The sequence below is a fragment of the Lissotriton helveticus genome, chromosome 8 (genome assembly GCF_964261635.1).
Source record: "Lissotriton helveticus chromosome 8, aLisHel1.1, whole genome shotgun sequence".
In the NCBI taxonomy this organism is placed as follows: domain Eukaryota; kingdom Metazoa; phylum Chordata; class Amphibia; order Caudata; family Salamandridae; genus Lissotriton; species Lissotriton helveticus.
In genome coordinates, this window is record NC_136069.1 from 423,779,665 (window position 1) to 423,803,681 (window position 24,017).

Below are 24,017 nucleotides of genomic sequence, written 5' to 3' on the forward strand. Positions count from 1 at the left end.
TATGGTAACCCTACCACGTGTGTGTCAAACTGTATAAGACTGAATTTTTTGCATGGATACCTACTGGTGCCTTTCTCTATAACATGGTCCCTTTATGTTGTATGTATGCGATATGTACCATACATAAGGAAATCTACAAGCCTAATTAATGAGTACGATACAAGAATTCCATTTTCTTCTTGGCATAGACTTGCATTAGTGCTATGGTTATCCTTTGTCCTTGATTTTCAGGGATGGACATTTCCAGGTTTCATTTCCTGTTGTACCCAACTGGTCTGTGTTGCCCAAAGTGTCCTGGATCCTGGAAACAGGTTTTACCGTTATCTATCATCTAAAATTGACCTCTGATGGTGACCTTCTGAGTACTCAGCAGAGAAGGCATTGAACTTCACTGGCAGCGTGTAGGAAACGGCTTTTACAACGCGGGCTGAGCCACGTGTCCCCACAAGCGGAACAATGCTTGCCTGAACCACGCATCTTCCTTAACCGCGCATATGCATGGTTAAGGCAGACAATGGTCTCAATGTCCGGATGGGCGGGGAGAGGAACAGGAAGAGTCAGGACAGGAATCTTCGGATGTGGACAGGTAAGTAGGGCTGGGTTTGGGCAGGCTAGTTTTTAGTGGTGGGGGCAGTGTTAGGGCTCGGGCGGGGGGAGTCAAGGCAGTTTTATTGGAAAGGGAAAGGGGCAGTGGCGTAAAGAAAGTTGAAGAGCCCCCCGGCAAGGTATACGAAGGGGTCCCCACTCTGGATTTAATCCGGAGCTCTCAGGCCTGAGTACTGTGCTGAGGGTGCCCCCTGCAGCTTGGGGGCACCCTCCACTGCAGGGGTTGCATGAGCCTGAGTTATGCCCCTTGAAAGGGGCAGGGTTTTAGGGTTCAGGGCAGGGGGGTTGGGTAGTTTTAAGGGCTGGGGCTGGGGATGGGTTCTAGGTCTCAGGACAGGGGGGAGGGGCAGTTTTCAGAGGAGAGGGTCGGTTTTAGGGCTCAGGGCAGAAGGGCTGGGGTCGGAGTCGTTTTTGGCAGGGGGCAGGGTTTAGGCCTCAGGTGGGGGGGAAGGGATAGATTTATGGGTAGGGCAGGGATCAGTTTTAGTGCTCAGGGCAGGGGGGCTGGGGTCAGGGAGATTTTGGCAGGGGCAGGGTTTTAGGCCTCAGGGGAGGGGAAAGGGTAGTTTTAAGGGCAGGGTGGGGTCAGTTTTAGAGCTCAGGGCAGTGGGGGAGGAGGTTTAGGACTCAGGTCAAGGGGGGGTTAGGGTAGTTTTGGGGACAAGGACCGAGTGTTATGGCTTAGGGACAGGGTTGTTTTATGGGCTGGGGTGGGATAGATTACAGGGCTGGGGTATCAGGTGTTAGGGCGCAGGGCAGATGGGCTAGAATATGCAATTTACCATGCATATCCCTTTAGCAATCATGCCTTTACAACGAAATTTGTTGTAAAGGCATGCATGGAAAAGGCATGCATGGTAAAGACATGATCGTAGTTCAGACCACATTGTTAAGGCATGCATGGTTTAGGCATGCGTGGTTGTATCATACAACTTAAGCATGGAGGCCTGGGCAGCTGGTCTGGTCTTTAGCTGTCAGCATGACTGCAGGGACGTCTCTTTTATAACAATGATTCTTAGACAAAGCAACAGTAAATGCAACCTAAGGCTGGTAAGCCCTGAAACTTTAGTTATTAATTTCATCCGATGGCAAACAATTTTCCAGCATGATCCCATCACAATCTCATACAAAAAATACTAAAGAGTCCTCTCTTCAGACAACAACTCATCAGTACTGGACCCCTTCGTCCATCTATTCCTACCACGATACTCCTGACACTTACATATGTCCACTCCAGTATAGCACAACACTCTGTTGCTTCATAGCTAGGTTCACTTTATATAAATCACTAATTACCAACATACTTAGTGCTTCTTAGGAAGCTCTGAAAAAAATAAAATGTTCGTTCATGGAAAAATGTATATTCAATAACTCATGAGAAACTATATAGAATTGACCCTCCAATTTTATATCTAACTTCTTGTCAGAGGAAAGAATACACAGACCGTTCCCCAAATATAAACTCTATAGTGGTGTGTGATATATTGAAACAATATATAATTGTCATAAGTATGCAATCCCCATTCTTTTAGCATCCCTGTTACTTTCACATAAACAAAAAATAACTGAGAAGAACAAACACCCTAAAATGTCAAAACAGTTTCATCAATGAAGAAAGGCAATCTCTAGAGATGTAATAATGTGTGATAATAGCTTCGTTCGGAGACACGCTGTTGTGTTTGCTCTTAGGGTACAAGATTGTTCCCTCGGTGTATTTCCCTGATAATTACACGATGTGAATGGGGTGGCTTCTAGGCGCTCCTATGAAAATAAGAGAACACGGGCCCTGTGAGACAAAGTGATTTTGCACAGGATCACAGAATGTGGTCAAGTGAGGTGACCGAGACTAGAACAGAGGCCTTCTGAATGGTATGTGGAAGTACCCTACCACTGCAGCTACAATGATAGAGTTTGTAAATGTGTTTTAAAAGCATATCCTCTATGTTTATGTCATATGTCCGTATTTCTGATTTTCTCACATTAATATCTCATTTGAACATGGAAATGAATACGTTGGTGCACGTGAACAACTGTTCTGTTGTACTGTTAGAATGATTGAAATGTTTAAGGGGAGTATGGACCTGTCACTTCAGAACTCTGGAGAACCGAGAACCTATCTATCCTATTGTTCAGGCAGATGCACTTTAAAATACACAATTTTGCATGTTTCAAAGTAGGTGGGAAACTACCCCCAAACCACCACTGACATGAGCTGATATCAGGTGCAACGGAACAAAATGGGGCCCCCGCCAACTTAACTGGGGGCCAGGGCTTTTACGGGGCCGTGCCTGCACCTCTTTAATTTGAAAGTGAAAGTCTGCACTTTCACCACTGCTTCAGTACATTTAATGGTAGAGTTCGGCACTTTTCAGGAGCAAACAGGTCCTCTGGATAGTGAATAGCAGGACTTCAATATTTACTGTTAAAGCACGGACTCGGGCTAGCATTGGGGGTGGTCATAAAAGTTCAAGCTGTTAGGCTGAAAGTGTGACTTCTCGTGAAGAGTTAGCATGTGCGCGTTGTATGTTTGCAGTTTCTGTGGCAACATTTGAGAAGTCACTCAGGTCACTTCATGTGAGAGTGAAAGCTGTCACTTGTGCGGAGGCAGCATGTCACGTCCGTAGCACGGGGAGGGCGTCTCCTGGGGGTGGGTCGCGGTGGCAGACCCCAGAGAGTGCTGGGTGAGACGGGGGGCTGAGCAGAGAGGAGGCCCGGGGGGCCCCGGCGCGGCGTAGGCGACACTCCCTCCCCGCCCGCGGTGGCGGCATCCTCTCTCTCGCCGCCCGGGCAGCCTCGCTGGGAGGCAGGCCGGGCCTGGGAGGAGCAGGGGGCGGGGGAGTGGGAGGGAGCGGAAGATGGCGGCCAAGAGAGCCGCTGCCGCCGCCAGCGCAGGCTGCTCGGCTCTGCCGCCGCCAGCGGCTCCCGAGGGCGCGGGCTGCGAGGCGGCCACCCTGGCTGACCCGGACTGGTGTCTTTTCTCTCGGCAGGAGTCGGAGAAGGGGTCCGGCGGCGGAGCGGGGATGATCGGGCCCGGGATCGCCCAGCACCACCTCCCGGCGGCGGCGGCGGCAGCAGGGGCAGCGGCGGCCCCCGGAGAGGACTCGTCGGACAGCGAGGCCGAGCACGAGGGGCCCCAGAAGCTCATCCGGAAAGTGTCCACCTCTGGCCAGATCAGGAGCAAGGTAAGGGCATGGGGGGGGCTGAGGTACAGGGCACCGACTCACACACACTGAGGCCACTCTGGAGGAGAGGGAACTCACTGAAGTGCAGTCACACCGAAAGAAAGTTCACACAACATGTGCCACACGGGGAGCTGTTGATGTCTAGACGTGTGCAATCATAGAGGGACACCCAGTCCCACCCTCTCTCATCCCCACCCACCCAGCAACAGGGTATCACTCCATCCTCCCACTCGAGCAACAGGCACCACCGAGGCGCTCCTGCTGCAGGCATCACTCCTTTCACAATACGAACAGAGAATTACAACTGTGGCAACAGGTTCCACATAACATCCTACCGTAATAACAGATCTCTCTGTCCGCCTAACACAAAACTAGCATCCAATCAACACACTAACAACAGTGCTCCTCCCAACACCCACAGCAAGAGCGGCGTCGCTTCCTTCACCATAGCAGCAGAATCTTAGCTCTCGTGACAACCATCACTCACTTAGCCATAACCAGCACTTACTCACCTAGCCCAACAAACACATCACCTGAATTAACAACAAGACAGACCATCTTCTTCCCACCGCAACAAAAGAGCAGCCTCTCGTCTCCCACGCAGCAGTAGGACATGACATCACTATCGCAGTAACTGATGCTTTACTACCACCTGCGTTAACAACGGGGCTTCACTTTCCACAACCAAGCAACCAGTAATATCGCTACCCCAACCAACTAAGCATCACTGCTTCACCCCTACCCGGGAAACAAGCAATCACCCCAACCTGCCCCAAGCATCACTCTTCCTTCTTATTGCAACAGGTTATCCCAGCCTTCTGGTGCTTCCAAGCAACAAAGCATCTTTCACTCCCGCCTATTTTAGCAACAGGTTATCGTCATTTCTTGCAAACTGGGCGAAGGATTTACCCCTCACGCCCATAGCAGAGTGCCAGCAATCCAACCACGTGACATCAGTCCTGCAGTGTGCCAGCTGCAAACATCATGCCTCACGCACCCCAGGTACAAGGCAACACCCTACTAGCCACACCTACTTCATTATGCCACCTAGGAAGAGTGCACCATTTTTCACTTCCCCAGGCTCTCTCCGCTTTCAGTCTTGGCAGCAAAACACATTTTAGTCACGCCACATGATTGGACACCTCTAATCGCAATCGGCCCCTAGCACCAGCACACAAGGCCTTTGTCTCATCATTGCTATAGTGCATTTGCACAGCCATGCCAATAGCAGTGCAGAAGCCGCTTGTGTCTCTTAAGCAACAGGGCATCAGCTGTTCCTGTCACGCCAGTACCCCTTCACGTGTACAGTACCTTAGCTGCTCCTAGTTTGACCATTTAGTCCTGATTATAAAATAACCGCATGCCAGCACTGCTTCCTGTCCCCACACTAATATGCCATTTTCCAAGTTAAGTACCCCTCTGTAGCCCGGAAGCATGACATCAGTCCTGTTTCCTATTTCTTTACCAGTATACGGGTCCTCATTTCGGTACGAGTGCCAGTACAGAGCCCCCCTTCATATCCTTTCTTATAACTATACCAATAATTACTTAAATTCTGCTTTTTCCGACCCAGTACCCCAGTTCTTCGAACAACTATCCCAGTGCGTCTTCCTAATCCTTTACTAATACACCTTCCTACACTTGCACCAGTGCCAGTACATCAGTCCCCCTTACCACTTCTCTACCCCTGCACTAGATGTTCTTTAAATGTACCAGTACACCAGGCCTCTTTCATAACTCTGTACCAGTATTTTGGCCTTCCTTTATAACTCTGACCCCGATTCAGCAATTTATGGCAGCCCTGTACCATTACGCCAAACCCCCTTACTATCACTTTACTAGGGAACCAGGTCCCAATCACATCCCTATACCCCCCAACTAGTAATAATTCGCCCTTACTATTATCGTTCCTTCACATAAGTATTGTCATATCTCCCTTACCTGTACCCTGAATCTCCTCTTGCTATGGCTGTACTACTGACACGGTTCGTCACCCCACCCCTGTACCCGCTAATTAGGACATCTTGCACTAATTACTCTTTCTATTCGCGTATCTTTACATAAGTATTGCCATCTCTCCTACACCTGCTGTACCAGTACACGAAGCACCTTGTTCCAAAATATACTGGTAAATTCCCTAGAAAAGGCAAAATTGGTTACTAGCATTCTCTACCTTTCTAGAGCTTTTTAAACATGCCCAGAAACTATTGGAAAATGTGCCAGGAATACCTCACACTGATCTCTGGAGAATGTTCTGGCAGCCTTCCTTGCAGTATGAGTTTTGTGGTAATAGTTGGTGAAAAATTGTTTCCACCAGTTGCTTCCCAAAAGTCTGGAGAATTTCAAAATATTGCAGAAATTGATTTTGGTAACTTTATTACCAATACCAGAACTGCTTTTGCACAGTATTTTCCAGAGGTTGTGGCTTTGGGGCCCGCCCCTCCTTTTTGTTATCACTCTAGCACTTGATAGGCCACCCTTTCAATCCGCAACCAGTTCATACTCATTCTTCTGTTTCTCTTCCAGTACCCCACTCATCTTTTCTCTGTTAGTCCCAGACCAACAAAGATCATTCCTGCACTGGTAAAGTACAAACTCATGTACCAGTGCATACGTCATCCTTACTATATCTGCACCAGTGCATCACTGACCTGTCCTAACCCTTCCTCCGTACATCACGCCACCGGTCTAGCACTATAACGTCATCTCTCCTCCCTATACCTGCACCAGAGCATCACTCTGCCTCATAAATGTCAGTATATACGTCCTTTCTCACACAACACAGTACTTATTACCATAAACCTCTGTGAACATGATTAGCCCTGCCTATCTTCGTACATTATCCCTCTTTGTATCTCTGAGCCAATTAGTACCTCCGTTGCCTGCTGCAAATCATCCCTTTTAAGCACATGCCCGTTGTAAGGAGAGACATAGGAAACCTCAGTATACTAATATTGATTTTTTGATTTTCTGTCATTTTGTTGTGTGAAACTGTTTAATCTTTGGCTTTATGCACGACATTTTTTAATACAACACTACTTGTGTATTGTTCTCTTGCAAATGTCATTTGTTATCGCATATTTTATTTTCCACAGTAGATGCACATTGCTCTTCTCTTACACAGCTTGTTTCGCCCACATTGGAAGTAACGCGGTGACCGTTATGGATGCTTGAGAGGTGCGCGTGGCCTCTGCTCACACTTTGATTCTGAGGTGCGCTCGTGGCCCCTAGGGCTCGAGCGCGCCTTCCAGCAGCTCGCGCTCAGTGGCTGCGGGGCTGCGAGCGGCTCGCGCACCGTGTGACTGCTCTCAGTGGAAGGCAGGGCACTCTGAGGCAACTCCGTGTCAATCAACCATTGCTAAAAGGGTAGCGCTGGGCAACGCTGGTATTGTGCCTGGAGAGGAAGAGGTGGGAATTCTCTTTCCACATCCTGGGCTGGAAGCCGTTTCACGACATGGATGTGAAATCTGCAGCGGTCCCCTCTGTTCACTTCCTCGTCTCCTCCTCCTCGTCATCTGTTTCAGATGACAGGAGAATCCGTGCTTGCCTTTGTTTCTCCCAGATCATATGTTTGTACCATTGGCTTGTGACTGTGAGGAACTGGGCTTCAGGAGAGGGCGGATAATGGTGTCGTGTTATTTTTCTATCCCGAGGGGGTCAGGACGACTTTGTGACACTCTGGCCTGCCTGTTAAACTTTTTAAGATTACCCAATCGAACTTTGTGAAGTGACTGTTAAAAAAAAAAGTGCAGTCTGTGACGTGGAAATGAGCCATAGTATTCTGTCTGTTGTGATGTGGTGATAGCTTTAATGTATCATTTGAGAATTTTCTCTGGCTTTTGTGGTGAACGTGAATCACAGAACGTAAGTTCAGGGGCGGAAGTGTTTTCTGCCATCTCAATACTATAGCATAGGTGGACACTCGGCGTTATAACGTAGTTTCATATGTTTTTATAATAAATATTCTATTATTCAAAACCTTATTTTTAATTTAATATAGCCTTCATTCCGCTATTGAATTGTAAATTATATGTGGTAAGAAGGAAGAAAACCTTGTACCCCTCCCTGGCTTATAAAGGCACAAATCTCTCATCATATCTTAGCTGCCTCATCCACAAATGCATTCATTTAAAAGCGCCTAGATGTCTCAGTAGCAAAATACAGCACTAGCCCCTTGGTCGCTCCCTCACGCAAGACCCTTCCCCAGAACTGACTGGCATTCTGCAGCTGAAAGAAGGCAGGCTTTATGCAGGCCACGCACCTCTCTGAAAATGCTTCCAAAGTCCATCCTTAGAACATCTAGAATAAAAGAAAATCATCTAAACCCAGGGCTTTAACTGGGCCAGGTCCTGCCGGTGCTGCAGTTCTAAAAAGCAGGTGCTGAGACGGGTCCTTATCTGGTTCTCATTTTTTGCCCTCCCCATCAGGGAGAAAAAAAATCTTTGCTCTACAGCAGTGCCACCCTTCACATCCTTTGATGTAACTTCAAAGAGACTCGTTATAGTACTTTCACAGTCTCATCATTTCATAATGGAAGCATTTTCAATATTATATATAATTAAGCCATAGTTGTTGCTTATTTATCTTATGCAACTAATACCCATTGTCAAAGTCAATAGTCCTGGCTTGTTGTAGGTGTAATGTTGCATGTATTGTATGTCTGGATGCAATGACAGAAGCAGCAAAATCCCAGTGGTGCGGCACACTATGGTAAGCGCAGATTTTTAGCTTAGGTGTTAAGGCACACCCTTAATTATATCGACCGTGCCGCTTTGAGAGACCACCTCACCCCCCTCCCGCACCCCTAGTTTTTCACCCACTTAAAGCCCTGTCTAAACCCTCAGTGCATTCACCAGCTCCAACCAGATACCACTGTTAGGCAGCCTTCTTTTTTATCATTCGATTGCAATGTTTTTTATTAATTGTGCAAATAAAGCTTATTATAATGGACTGTTGGGAAATTAGGAGTTGTGCATGTTAATCACCCAGGTAATTAGTAGGTGGGATAAAGTTTGAGCCCTCTGGTACATTTTGGCATGTCCAACCTGCTGAAATTTAATGGGTACAAAAGTTCTGGTAATTATGGTGAGGTGGATTTTGGTGGGCAAAGGGGTGTCGATAAATACAAATAATCCTCTGTGGCATTGATTGCCTGCCCTTTGTTTAGCCATAAGAAGCAACCAGGGCACCAGTTGCCTGTGCTCTCTATACATTTTTGAAAGCTTCTGTAAAGCTTTTATTGACGCCACCCCGATCGTCCCCTACTACGTGTGTGTGGCAGGGGCATGGCTATCAAGGGTGCGGCAGGTGCAGTAGCACCAGATGGGGGAGGGGGGAGGAGCCCAGAGCACCCCAGGTCTGACTGTCCTTTACTATTCAGTGAGTGTCCTTAGATGCCCATTTGCCAGGTTTGCATTAGGGTCCATTGCACCCTCGCTACACACACACACAACCTTAAAACGAACATCACTCATGTTCATTAGTTTAATTACTTTGGTCTCAATCAGGGCAAGGATGACCTGAACTCCTCTAATAAGGGCCATGGGAGCTTATCTTGGGGCAGCTAAGCAGAAATTAGACTTGAATTAAAAATGTTGATTTGTGTTGCCATCTGGTCGCGCTCCACACAGCTTTTGGCATGAGCGGATTGTTTAACTCTTAGTCACATCTTCTCACAGTGTTACTTTTTATTTTCATAAAACAAAATTTCAAAAGCCAGACAAAACAATAAAGTCAAGGATGACCTGGACGCTCATAGCGGATGATTTTTTAACCAAAGATCATATCATACACGTCGTCTCGATATAATGGCATGCATTAATGGAATCCAGCCCTGTGTTTTTAGATGTTTTTCTTTTTCAACCACAGGAGCACGTGCTGGTGAAAACACAGCCCGAATTTCTTCATTGATCACAAGCACACTATGTGCTTTTAATGATAACAATTCAGTGTGAAGAATTTGCGGTAAATATGCATGTAACCTGCTCTGACTGAAATTCCCTTCAAAAAATATTTAAAAAAATGTTGCCCTAAAATTTTCAAGTGTGCGATTTAAATGAAATCGGTGACTTAAATGGAACCCAGGATTATGTGCTCAGCCTCGTGGACTCGGCCCAACTTTTCTAAAAAAAAAAAAAAAAATCGCAAACCTTTAGAATATGCAATTTGAGGGTGTTCGATTTTCTATTTCAAGTCTGCAGCACTTACGCTGCCATGGTTAACTAAATTAAGTTGACACACAAACTAGCAGCTTTTGCAGGCTTCGTATCTGTTTTTTTGCGTTTGTATGCACTTGATAAATAAGCACATTGTTGAATGAACGATGTAAGGTACAATTCCGTTTTGATTTTGCTTCAAACTCTGGAAACCCATACCGTTTATTATTGAATAAAATTAAATTGTAGATGATCTTGCAGGTTTGGACCCTGGGCTCCGCCAGCAGCTCTCAGCTGTCCAGCGCTGGGAAATTGCCATATGGAAAGTGGACATTATTGCTCAGGATGTGATATGATGGTGTTTATTACAAATCCTTGTTCCTCAGCCCTAAAGGAAACCTTAAGGGTCTCTTCTTTGCGCTTTCTACATGAAAATCCTCTGGGCTTTTACTGGCACTGGGTTGGCGTGCATTCGAGTTCAACGCTTTAACGACATATAGCACTGAATACACCACTTGTATATGATTTCCAGTTGTTATGCTTCTTGTTAGAAATGGGATTTCCGGTTGGCTAAGGCTTGTGCCAAAGTCAGGCGGAAACCACCATTCCTACGTCAGGGCAAGGGAGTTACACACCAAAGATAACCCCTGCTCACCATCTAGGCAACGTGGCGCGAGCAGTAAGGCTGATCCCCGGGGCAATGTAAGTTAAGTGTTTGTGCACGCACCCCCAGCAACAACACCCAAGGCCCACCACAAAGGAAACTCCACACATGGTTATATATAAAAATAGCCTTTGTATTGTACAAACACATTAGACATTGACAGTGGGCCACTGTCCGGAATAAGCACTCTTAGAACTAGCACTTGGTAGAATTAGAATACTGGAAGGAATAACACTTGGAACATAGAACATATAATAACTTGTAGCACAAAATAGAAGATAGAGCACACAACCAGTAATCACTGGTAACAGGTAAGTACCACCTACGCAACCCTAACCACCTTAGGAAAATGTCATGCAGGGAACCAGGACCTCACTAGCAACACCTGTACTAGGAAGAACAACCACCTAAGTATCACAATACATTTAGGGGTTGTAGGCATGAAAACGTTACACATGATAATCACAACACATTCAGAGGTGTAGGGAAAAACACATGAGGCATAAACATACATTCAGCGATGTAGGGAAAAGCACATGACGCATAAAAACACATAAGCCACAACCTGTGACTGTCCCAGGCCAACTGGCCTCTCTGGGGCTGAAACGCCCTGTGTCCCAAATGTCAGGGCAGGCTGCGCAGGCAGCCAAAGGGATTGCGCAAAACCTCAACGGAGCAGCTGCCCAGCGTGCCTCCTGGCTCTCTGTAGGCTCTTAGGGAAACAATGGGCCAAAACAACGTGGGAGCCTCGCAGGCTCTAGAAACGAAATGCCACTGTGGAGCCTCGTGGGCTCTAAAATAAAGATACTGCCCAAATCACGTTGGAGACCTTCAGGCTCGAAACAACAATGCCTCGGAATTGTTGGAGTCCCCCCCCCTCTGGGGACTCAGAAAGACTATGCCCCCAGGAATGTAGGCTTAACGTGGGAGCGGCCCGCTGCCTCCCGGGGCCACTCTACCATCAAAGGAAATTGCACCTCGTGGGTGGGGGGCAGCCCTCACAATGGGCCTGAGTTCCCTCTTCACCCCCCGGGCCCCTCCTCTCACCTGGGACTGGAGCATGGGGTCCGGTGGCTCTCTCGGTCTGGATGCGGGGTGTCACTCCAAGCATGGGAGCCCGCGCCTCACACAGCCCGCACTTCACCCCCCTTCTCTGGACCGGGACTTTTAGAGAGAGCCCGCAGGAGGCTCAGGGCAGCTTTTCCTCGGCCGGGGCTTCCGGGTTGTCGCCTGGGGAAGCCCTCCCGGGGAGATCCAATCCTGGAGCTCCTCACCAGTGATGCGGGAGGAGTCTCTGCCGGCTGGGCCAATCCCAGCACGGCCTTTTGGTGACGTCGGCGGCTGCTTCCTCTCGGCCCCCGTGCTGCGGCGGTGATCTCTGGGCAAAACTACGGGGTAGGCTCCCGTTTAAAAGGCACACTATAAGTGGGGCAATACGAGGGGTAGGCACCCTTGTGATTAAATATAAGGTCCCTGGCAGGGAGGGCACCTGCCAGGGGTGCCACAAAGTCTCGGGAAGATCGCGGGTCAAATGCAGGGTGGGCACCTGCGCGGAAAACACCAAAAATCGGCAAATATGCGGCGTGAGCAGCCGCTTGGAGGCACAAGGGCGGGGGAATCCCCTCTCTCCCTCAGTAGCATGATGCTACAGATAGCTCCCTGAAGCCACTCAAGCGCCCCCAGGGGCTGTAAAGAAGGTAAAAGCGCTCCCAGCGCTATGGGAATAAAGAAAGACCTGCAGAGCGCTCCCAAGCGCTAATGTCCCCAAAGTCCAGGGAAAAGCACAGCAAAAAGTCCTTCAGGAGGTGGGGGTTGGACGGCTGGGCCCAGAGCCAGCTCACAATGTCCTCCTAGGCAGGGAGGCAATCCCCAGTGGCGGACCTTCTGGCGCCCAGCAGCAGCAGGCCTTCCTCTCCAGTAAGAGCAGCAAGAGAACATCTTGTAAGAGGTCACAGCCTCTTTTTATACACTAAATCCCTTTGTCTTTGTGTGCAGGGTGGGGGGGAAAACCAGTCGCAGCTGGTTTTGGAGCACTCTGATGTGCTCAGCCCCTCTCACTATTCACTAGGCAGGCTAGGGTCATCAGTCGCACCACAGGGGGCGGAGCCAGCATTGTGTTGGGAAAGCCCAGCCCTATTCAGGTCCCAGGTGCACTCCTCCCCAGCCATCAGCATGCTAATCTCAACACTCACCACCGGGGCAGACCCATCCTGACTCCTGGAGCCAGGCTCACCAGCCAGCTCCAGCCAATCAGAAGCCAGACAGCCAATTCACATATTTTACACAATCATGCCCACTTCTAGAAGTGGCACTTCCACACTAGACACAATCATGCCGCACACATCACTGCGCAGCATTCACTCACACGAGTCCGCATATACCAAACTCGCACCTGCACTCCCCACGCATCAGGAACCACCGAGGACACATACATTCCCCATGCATTCCTATGGGAGGGCAGGCCAACCTCACCACACGCACACACTTTACCCTGGGACGCAGTGGTAAAGTGCGCAGAATTCAAAAATCACTATCACCAGGTCACATACCAAAAGCAAAAAGTTCAGGGGTGAACCTGCCAGAAGGGCCAAGTCCAACACTTCTTTGTGCATGCATTGGCGTGGTACCTCATTTACGGTTGGTGTTTCCAATCAGTCTCTTTATATTTTAATACCTTGTACAAGTTCCCACTTGCTGTTTGATCTGATACTCTATGGCTCTTATGGCCGTTCCAGATAGATTATTGACACTGGACGGAGGAACAGCAGCATTTTTAGCGCCGCTCAACCTCTGTCGCACTTGCCCCCATGGGCCACAGTATTTTAATCAATCGCATGTAGGAAGTTGTAGGTGTGTCTCTTTGGTGCTGGAGTGGTTATGGTTATTTTATTCCGGCCGATCCTGTGGTTGCACTTGGTTAAGGCGTTAGTGATGGTGACTGTGAAGACATCAACTTGTAGATACTGTGGTTGCACTTGGTTATGGCATTAGTGATGGTGCCTGTGAAGACATCAACTTGTAGAGTATGACAAGTTTTTAACCTTTGTCCATGCTTGTAACTGTATAATTTATTGCAGTGATCTTCAAACTTTTTTATGTTGCGCCCCCCTTGGGGGAAAAAACATAGTTGGGGCCCCCCTCAAAATTTTCACAATTATTCTATTAAACTGGCAATGTTTAAAGTTCTGTACCGTTATAAAAATATACAATAGTAAACGTACTATTCTGGTCGGGCAGGCCTTACGAATGTGTAAAATTATCCAATGTGTGATTATTAGAAATGGGGGTGGACTTTTAAGAATATTTGGAGTCCCTTTCCTTTTGACACCTTCTCCCAGCCCGGATATATATAACAAAAGATGTTTGTGATAGCCCATTAAAGAGCTTCTTGGTGCTGCTCACCCTCCCTCCTGCTGAAAACAAAGCACTGTTACCAGCATAAAGCTTATTTTGACCTGATTCTGGTGCCCCTCCCTGAGATCAGCTGTGCCCCCTACCTTTCCAGGGAGCCCCCCCCCCGAAGTTTAAAGACGCGTGCTTTATTGGAAGCTTAGGTTGTGGGGTTTCATATTTTTGCAGATGGTACCTAGGGGTTAACGTACGGTGAGCGAATATATCAAATTTCATTCAGAAGTCCTGTTCAGCCTTTCGATGTGATCCATAATTGGCTGCGGAAAACCTGGTTTGCACTCGGCTTCAGCAAAACTGAACTAATGTTGCCAGTTACGGATTATAGGTACAAAACTGGGTGATACCCACAAATGGTGGAAGTTGGGTGACACAATTGGGCACCTCTCGCAGCAGACCTTGGGTGTGACGGCTGACAGTCTGCACAATATAGAGGGCCAAGTCAACCAACAATATAAAGCATGATGTAATCACACGCATCAGCTTTCCAAACTCCCACACTACCTTATAGAAGAAGGCAGTGCGATTACTGTAAGAGCCATAGAGTGATAAACACATATTACTTCAGTGTGTTTTATGTTGAGCTGTCTGCAAACTATAAAGAAACCTGCAGAGTGGGAGGAAAAAGATCACACCATTTGCAACCCATTACTACCCAAGAACTGTATGTTCCTTATTAGGAGAGAGTAACATTTTGATCACTTTCTGATCACCATGGTAACTCATCAAGAGACACTGTGCAAGAATAAAGGCGTGCCTGTCAAGCAGGCCAGTCAGATCACAGGCCAAGCGATGGGTAGACATTCCTAAAGGAGTACTTTATGGGACAAAATGGTACAAGTTATGGTGCAATGTTATTCTCATGGGCATTCAAAATATGGAGAACCTAGAGCTGTTTAAGTAAAGGCTGAAATCCTTTCTCTTGTGGGATCCTTGTTTCTGATGTATCGTACCGGAACGATGTCCATGCCAGAAACCCCTTTGGTTTTCGCACCCTGTAAATCATTATAATTAGTCCTACAATCAATGTCTGTCTCTCTGGATTGACAAACCATTTGCTCATCCGACTAAAATTTAGGCACTCACACTTTTTCCTGGTATAAATCAAATTTTTATGTATGTATTGTTTTTAATGTATTGTGAACCTGGCTGTATAGTTCTTGCGTTAAAGGAGGGCGGGTGGCATACAAGAGCGTGTTTATCACTTGAGTATTTGCGCATCTAAATAGCATAATTCCATTACTTCACCCAGATTTCCATTTTCAGGCAAACAGATATAAGATGATTTGCCTGAGTCACACGATTCTCATTCAAGTGTCGCAGCCAAGATTAGAACCCATGTCCACATGTTCTGGAGTTGGCATCTTAGCCTGTGAACTACATCCCCTCCAAACACTGAATCCTCACATACTCTAGAATGGTGGGTTTTTAACCTTATAAGTGGGATTTTCTTTATCGGTCAATCTGTCAGTATGCTGGAATTTCTTAGCAAATCCCTAACTATGGCCAGGGCTTCGCGTAGGTCTTCCTTGGACCCTATGAGTTGCTGCTGCAGAGGCTACTTTTCACTCCTCTTTTCCCTGTTACCACCGCACACTTTTCACGTTTCTTCCTTTGAGTACTCTTCTTCAGCTGTTTCTTTCCATATGGGCTTCTCTCCATCTGAAGACTGATTTTGTTTCTTCCTCTCCCTGGTCTTTCTCTGCCTAGCCTGGTTTCCTCACAGGCATTCTTTCCATTGTAGGCCTCCAGGATTGCTTCAGAGCAGGGGCATAGCTTCCATTGGTGCAGAAGGTGCAGTGGCACCGGAGTCTCAGAGATACGAGAGGCTCACAGAAACATGAGTATTGCTGTATTTTATAATCTCAACCGCAGCCATGAGGTCCATTTCTTTTCTTCCCTTAGGGCTCATGACACACTCGCTCTGCTACTGTTCTAGAGAATTAGTTTTGTGTGCCTATATCGACTTTTCACTTGGTGGTATTACGGTACTTTCTCCTAGTTTTTTCTTTTCTTCGTCCTCCTCGTGCCCTCCTTGGCATTGCAGTTCCTTCTTCAAATGTGAACCATTCTTGAAATGGGTCTTTCCTGTACCCTTTCTCACTTAACCATGAGCCTGTGGATGAGAACTGGAGAAATACCAGATTTAATACCCCTCTCACCTTTTAGGAAACATAGTGCTCTGAAGGTAAATCTTTGTGGTATCCTGTGTGACTTTTATACTGAAATTTGAAAGGCAGAGGTGATCGGGGGACATCCTTTATGTACGTTTCACGTCTATATAATGTGCACTGTTATCACTCGCGAAGGCGCCAACGTGGCGGTGGATCCCGACACAGGAACACACAGCAGAGTTGGCGCAGACCCGGCGTTCAGATAGGTTTGCACTTTTTTTGTTTAATTAAACTTTATTTTTAACCCCCCACGACCCGCCCCACGAGTCCCCCGAGCCGCGACTGGGGTCTTCTCCCAGTCCACTACAGTCAAGCATCAGAATCCAGAGGGGCCTGCCCTGGCAGACCCACTTTGGGGGTCAGCGATGGCAGGGTCCCAGGCTCCTACTGCACCTCCAGGCGCCAGTAATGGTGAGGTGGTGCCGTAGGCCCCCCTAGAGAAGAGGAGGAGGGATGGATCACAGGTGCAAGGTGGTAGCTGTCAATACCTCTTCACTACACCCTGCCCTTCACCGCCAAAGAGCAACCCGATGCAAGGAGGGTGGGGGGGCCGAGGAGCAGTCCACTGCGCAAGCTGGTATTCCACTGTCAGTGGTCAAGGCGGAGGCAGTTGAAGTCCGCTTAAGATCCGGGCCAGAGGTTTGTGGTGTTGTCGGCTTAGGTACCTAGGCCGCAAGATCCTGGTGAGCCGTCAGCTGAGAGCAGGCTCAAGGGTGCCGACGTCTAGAGAGCCGGAGACTCGCTAGTTTTAGGCCGGGTGTCGGGTCGCATCGGGCCGTATAGTCTGTGCAGTGGATGTGGCGGGGGCTCAGATTGCAAAGCCCCTACCTTTCCGCAGGCAACGTGGTGGGAGGAGGGGTGCCTGCTGATGCTGGGCCCCGCTCCTCACTGTGGACTGCAGCATCACCTTGTGGCACTGGTCCAGCCCGCCTCAGTCAGCGCGTAGCCAGGCGTGAAAGTCCGGTGGCCCCATGATGTTGTTACCCGTCATCCTCAAAATGCTAGTACTGGGTGCTGGGTCCAGCAGGTGGAATGAAGGGCAAGCTGGGGAGCCCTCGCTATGATGAAAGTGCTGCAGCTGCCATCCGGGGCCCTTCTTTGCACAGAGCGCCAAGGGTGAAGCGGCCATCCTCAGTCGTGGCCAGACCACGCCCCCACCCAAATGTATTTAGAATAGGTTCAGCGCATCTTTACATTTGAAAGTAGGCGAAAATTACCGCTATTTGCTTTACTGCTAGAGCTGCTGATTTTAATTGGAGATGTGGAACCGGGTTCGATCCTCGCGTGGGCTCAGCATCCTGTGATTCTGGGCAATTCACTTAACTCCCCATGCATACCAAAAATGAATGTGTCCTTGTGCTGCGTAACTGGTGTTCGTGTAAAGCGCTCCGATACCTTCGGGTCGAGTTCGCGCTTTATAAATCTGCAAAAATAAATAAATCAAAAGCACATTAAGTACTCACTGTTTTCAGCTTCATCACGGGGTTTCTCTCGGACCGGGTTGAAGCTGGTTCAAGGAAGGAAGGAAAGGAAGGAAATACGAAACCAGCGCAGGTACCAGTACTTGAAATCCCGACTCCTATTGTCATAGGGTGACTGTATCAACAGTCATCCAGTCAAAGGAGGAGGCGGGATCCTAGAACTAGAAGAATGTTCTGAGCGTAGCTACGTCAGAGATCCGGGCGAGCTGAAAATCGGACCGAAGTCTTGTAAAACCAGATGCTTCAGGTAGCGTCTGCTTGCCCTCACTACTGCCTCACAGACACACTCTGCACATGTGTGACTTGGGCGAAATTGACATCGGACATCCACCACACATGCGCAGGGTGTGTTTGTACACTGCCTACTGCTCTGCTACCAGAGTGCCGCAGCCTCAGACCACCAGTCTCCTTTCAATCTCTTTCTCCTTCTTCTGAGACTGGTGGTGCTCCGCCCCTAATGCCCTCATGCAGGAACTGTGCCTGTTTGCCCCCTTTTTTGTTGGTGTTTCTCCATGGGGGGATCTTTCTTCCCAGGCTTATGCACTGGTCTCCACTGGCTTTGTCTACCTGTAAAACCTTTCCTCTATAGATTTTTTCTTTCTCCCTCACCGTTATCTGCCGTAGTACCTGAGTTGTAATCCTAAATTCCAAACCTCTCAAAAAATTGTACAACTCTTCGCTAGTTCTGGGTGCTCTGATTTCGTTTTGTGCTACAAAAACATGAATGGTTACTAAGCGAAGCACTAGTTTTAAATTCTTTTTAGAAGTAACTTTTAATTTTCCTTTCTCCTACTTGCAGTCAGTCAGGTTTTGTCCTTTACACGTCATTTTTGTTTTTGTTTATTTTTATTCAATTTTGTAACCGAGAAGAAGAAAAAAACAACAACAAAAAACAAAGGAAACAGATCACATTATCGCACACATCACAGTTATGGGATCACAGAAGTCATTGGGCAGTTGGTTAAAAATCGTTAATATGAAACATGCTGTGTAGGTACATCCAGAAAGGAACTAGCAACAGACCGATGCAATTTCAATCAATCATAGTACGACCTGATCAAACTAGAAATCCCAGACATATCGACTTAAAAATGTTATAGGTGGCCCAGATTCCCTAAAAAGATCCTTGTGCTCATCTTCTCATCACTCCATCGCCCTTTTTCTGTCACTATGGTAGACATGAAAGCCAATAAACAAAGGGGCATATTTCTGAAATTAGTGGCGCTGGGCTGTCCAGCAAGTCACCTTCATGCTCTGCCCTAAGTCGCTGGGAAATGGCAGGAATGTGCTGTATTTAGGGAAAAGTGGAATAAATCACGTGGGCCAATGAATTAAAATCATTGCTTCGTTTTTGAACCATTGACAAAATGGCAACTAGATACTTTGTATACAAATTACAAGTGGTCCTATCTAGTTTGCGCAAGGACCCAAGCCTCCCTTGAGTAAAAAGAATTTTGCCAATACTGCACATTCCGTTCCCCTTGCGTGATGCCATTTTAGCAGCCTGGTGCTGTTTTAGAAGCCTAGCGCCAATGCAGGCACCCTTACATAGGGTGACCAGGCGGCCTGAGTTTTCACCAGCTGTCCTGGCAGATTTCGGGAAATTTAGCTCATGTCCCAGTTTTTAGAGAGGGTCGACTTAAAACGGGGAGAGGTGCCTTTTTATGTTTCCCAAAGCAGGGATAGTTAGAAGCTGTTATAAGAAAGCAGTAAGCAATTTAATTAAACAGGTTTACTATACTAGCTTTAAAAATTGCATTTTATTTATGTTCTTACTGCCTCATCTGTAATTCTCTGCTGAGGAGCGCTGTTATTCTGTGCGCTCAGTTGAGGTAAAATTGTAATCCTCCTTCTATTTTTGTGAAATGTCTCGAGTATTGGCTTTAAAATTCTGGGCACCCTACCCTTCCACCATGGTGCAAAGGTGTCTCAGTTGTGTGCAGGATTGTTTTATTTTTTTTGGCAGGAAGGGGCAACTTCCTGCCCAAAAGCAAGCCTACGAGGCTTTTTCCTCTTTTTATGTATGCTACAGAATGCAGCACACGTAGAAAGAGGGAAACGACGAGGAGAAATAAAGATTTTTCTCCTTGTTACGCCTCACCTGAGGAGGTATATCTTTTTGGCACATTCCCAGGATTGGTAAATCTGGGAATGTGTCAAAAACCATGGAATTGGTGTGTGAACACCCTCCGCAACTCCATGGAATGCCTCACTTGCGCAAAGTAATCCAACACAGCGATTTGCGCTGCATTGCGTTTCTCCATATTTTTTAAGCCACACAAAGTGGCTTTGCGTGGTTTCATAAATAGGACTCGGAGGTTTCGAGGTGCAAGCATAACGCAAACCTCTTATAAATATGCCCCAAAGTGTTAAACTCATTTAAAAAATACATGTCTATAAACATTTGAGTGCTTTAATGGGTGCTCCGTGTGCGTGTTTTACCTTACACAACTAATCCTAATAATTGTATATGACGCTTTAATACATATATAATGAATTTTGAAGTGCATGAACATTTGCACACTGTTCTCTAGAGTTTGCAGTTTCCATTTGTAGTGCCCACTTGTAGCTCTATACATAATGGATAATAATTTTGATTTATTTGAGGTATTTCAATTATTGATATAGCACATCGTTGTGGCATAGAATCATATTTTTGCCCTGATGAGCTTGCCACGTTCAGCGCAGAGGTCGAAACGTCAACTGTTGAATTACAAATGGTTATATAAGACACAAGGACACCATTTACAACCGCGACTCGGTTTTTGAGTGTTTTGTGTGTGTCTGTGTTCTGTTTTTCATTGTGTGATTTGTTGCACTCACCTTTTTGTGTACTTTGATCACTGTCTCTTCTGCACTCCCCCTGGCACCACATAATTTGTTTTCATCATGAACTTTTATTATTATGCACGATCTTACGAACGTTTGATACATTCATTTGTTCAATGTTTAAATTTCCTATAGGGTGATTCAGATTGTTTTTTATAAAGATAAAGTCCAGCGGATATATATTGTGCTCTATATTACATTACAATCTTATTTCCCATCGGGCATTCTTGGCTCCCCCGCCCCCCTCATTCTGTTTTTATTATGAGAGTAAGCTTTGAATGCCACCCCATCGCTGCCATGAGTTGGGCCACGTGGTTTCATCTTCCCTGTTGTGTATGCATGGCAATGGTGCTGCCAAACGGTAGGTCCTCTGCGTTCCTGGATCACTGGGTACTCAAAGGAAGCTGGGGTGCAGGACTGTGCTCCCAAAACAAGAGATGCTAGAATGTGTGCCAGAAGATGGAATCTTCAGATGTTTAAGGGGAAAGGAAAAAATTGCTTTGCAGCAATGGTGCAGAGGGATGGAGTTGCCAAGAGTTAATTTTTTGAGTAACAAGACTTTCCCCCGAATGGAGGGAGCAAGGGGAGGCGGTTGTGCGAAGCCATCCTGCACATCTGGTTAGGTGGCATGAGTTAAGAGGGCTGGATGTGTGCTTCATGACCTGATGGGGTGGGCTAATATTTAACCCCTCCCATGCTCATGACGAGCTGAGCTCGTCATGAGCCACGGCGCTCCGGTGCTCGTCATGGCCCGTGGAACGCTCCGGTGCGGGGAGAATTCCCCTGCTGTGCTGAACGTTCCACAGGAGCCAATGCACCTGTGACGAGCTCAGCTCGTCATGAGCATGCGGGCGCTGTGCGTGCCCAACTCCCCCCAGCACAGCGGGGGAGTAAACCCCGCAGCGAAGGGGTTAAAGACTCATTACTTCCTAGTCCGTCTTCCCGCCCCATTCCTTACCAAGGAGCAGCATGTGTACTCTATAGAAACCTTTTACTTAGCAAAGCCAAAATACTTCCTTCAATATAGTGGTGCCTACAAGCTCGGCATGTATAAGGGAGGGAGAGGGGGAGTGTATCATACACACATCCTGAGAATATCAAAGAAAACTCAAGAAAAACACAAATCAATCACTCAAACAGAAACCGGGAGGGAGGGTAGGCTCAGGATTGGAACGGGAGGACCAGGACTGTGTGGTTTTCATATTGGTTTGCCTTTGTATTGTCGACTTTGAATGTTCTCATCTTGCCATGGTGCTGATATACAACAGAGGTATGATTAAATTACGGCAGGCATAATGTGAAATAGACCGCATGCTGTCTATTAAACAGGCCTCTTTCAGCCGTTAAAGCGACTGCCCATTTTGCAGCTGGGAGGCCATATTTTATTCGCCTTAGCTGATGATGTTAAGAGGCTACTTAGCTGTCAACATTGCAGCGCCAATAAAATGCAGAACATATTTCTTGGGCCTTGTGGCAGTACGTTTCTTGGCAGCTTTTGTGTGAGCGCAGTTCTGTAAGCTTGGAGACACTTATCATTTTTTCATTATTTCTTCAATGGCCGCAGTCAGTGCCACTATATTTGACAAGATAGTTTTCCCAGGCTGCTTGCTTATCCACCTACTGATGATGCCAGAGAATGCTTCATATTATTCTGCCACCTGTCCTTGTTAAAGGGACATGATTTGCAATGCTTTCCAACCGATGCCTTCAAGTACAGGGATGGAAGCCTTCTGACCCATGCAGGCTTCCTTCCCTGTCCAGGCTCAACCTGCTCAGCCACATCCTGGCTTGTGAAAATGAATAAGCCGGTCCTTTTTGTGTTGTTGATTCAGCATCAATATGTCTAGCATCCAACACTACATCTGGAGTATTGGGATTCACCGTGCTCAATTAGACATCACTATCAATCTCTGGACTTAGTAGAGCTCCAAATTATTAATTTGATTTTTTTTTCTCAAGTGAATTGCAAAAATACATGGTGGTGCTCTGATAATATCAGACTTGCCACCAGCACCTATTCTTTCCACAAAAGTACATAAAAGAGAGCCCCTGTTGTCAGTGGTAGACCTGTAAGAGGACAGAGTGACACCTTCAAGCATACACATTTCCTCCAGAGCTCTTTGAAGCCAAAAGACAAACAACCCTCCTAAAGCCATGATTTAACTGCATAGCCCACCGCTAACAGAGGCCTTTTGTCACTGGCATCCCTGGGAAAAGGAAGTTCAGAAAAAATGTGTGGATTTGTGGCAGAACCTCTCGGATGTATACTTGGCCGAATTTGTATCACTCCCCAGGGAACTTGCAGACAATGGCAGCCTTTTCCCAGTTGAACAAGTTTTAGACTCTTCCTTTCATACCCCACCTCTTGCACATCCCCACCCTCTAACAAAGCACACCTTCTGGGTAAGTCCTGAGTGCTGGCATGTTTTACATTATTATCTAATTAATGTTTGGCGAAGAGGATACTAGACATCCAAGTCAAATGTTCCTTATCGGCTATGTGCCAGAAGCCTTGACCGAGGATATACCTCTCCCAGTCTGCTTTAGTTACACGTAATAAGCGATATGTTGCTGTTAAAGATAACAGCCGCTATGCATAATTTACCACCACTTTATTTTATAACTCCCGGTGCATTATTTAAGCGTGGCTATATTTAGACGGACGGCTTCCATTAAAGGGTGTTGTATCTCTCCGCCATTGTTGCGCCAACGGTGGTTACATGAAACCGTTGGAGCAAAGAGCGTCCCAGAGCTGCTTCGCTCCGCGTACCATCCTTTCATTCAAATTGCATTTGTCATGCTTGGCTTGTTTAGTGAAGGTTCTGGGAGGCGGAGGGATTCATTACACGGATTCCTTGTTAACCAAGAATTGGCCTTTTCAAAAACAGGATGTAGGCAACATACAGATCGATTATACTTGTTCCACAACATAGTTTTGTATTGCATGAGCTAGGCTTCATGACCATATGAGTGGTGCACTGCATTAGTGGTGCAACCCAGGGAGAGATTTTATTCACTGAGTCGTCAAATTTCATTTGACATCAAGAGTATGTGATAATCATGCAAAAGAAGATTTGATCAAATATCATGGAAAACGATCTAGTTTTAGTTCATGTGGTAAGTAGTTTAATGTGTTCAATGATCATATTGTAGTTTATCAATGTAGAAAGCAGTGCACAATGTAAATTGACTACATGCTGGATCTTTATGAATAATGTGAATAACGTGTGATGTGGTGGGACCTTTATGAACAAGTGTTAGAAACTGATGTGTTAACTTCGTCAAGAGCTGTGTTGATTTGGAAGTGCCTGTGCTCAGGTAGAAGAACAGGGGCGTAACTCAGACCCCTGCAGCCTCTGTGATGCAGACTGGCCCCAACCCTTCAAGGGCCCCTCAACTTTTTAGGGGGGCCCCGTTTAGCCCAATACGGATCAATATCTGTGAGATATGGGAGACTAAGCGTACCGATCCTTCACATCTGTAGGGGGACCAAATTGTTTTGCATTACACCACTGCGG

The 24,017-nt window shown here is 46.9% G+C and overlaps 1 protein-coding gene across 3 annotated transcripts in view; it reads left to right on the forward strand.

Moving 5' to 3' along the window:
- The first annotated feature begins 3,452 nt into the window (after nucleotides 1–3,452).
- The window catches only part of DGKH (diacylglycerol kinase eta), a 681,607-nt gene continuing 661,042 nt past the window's right edge, over nucleotides 3,453–24,017 (forward strand). The window contains exon 1 of one of the 3 annotated variants that reach the window (XM_078657279.1): nucleotides 3,453–3,788. In XM_078657279.1, coding sequence (XP_078513405.1) covers nucleotides 3,462–3,788 — 327 coding nt within the window. In that variant the 5' untranslated portion in view covers nucleotides 3,453–3,461. The remainder of the gene's footprint in view (nucleotides 3,789–24,017) is intronic. The other 2 variants (XM_078657278.1, XM_078657277.1) reach the window with 2 other exon arrangements.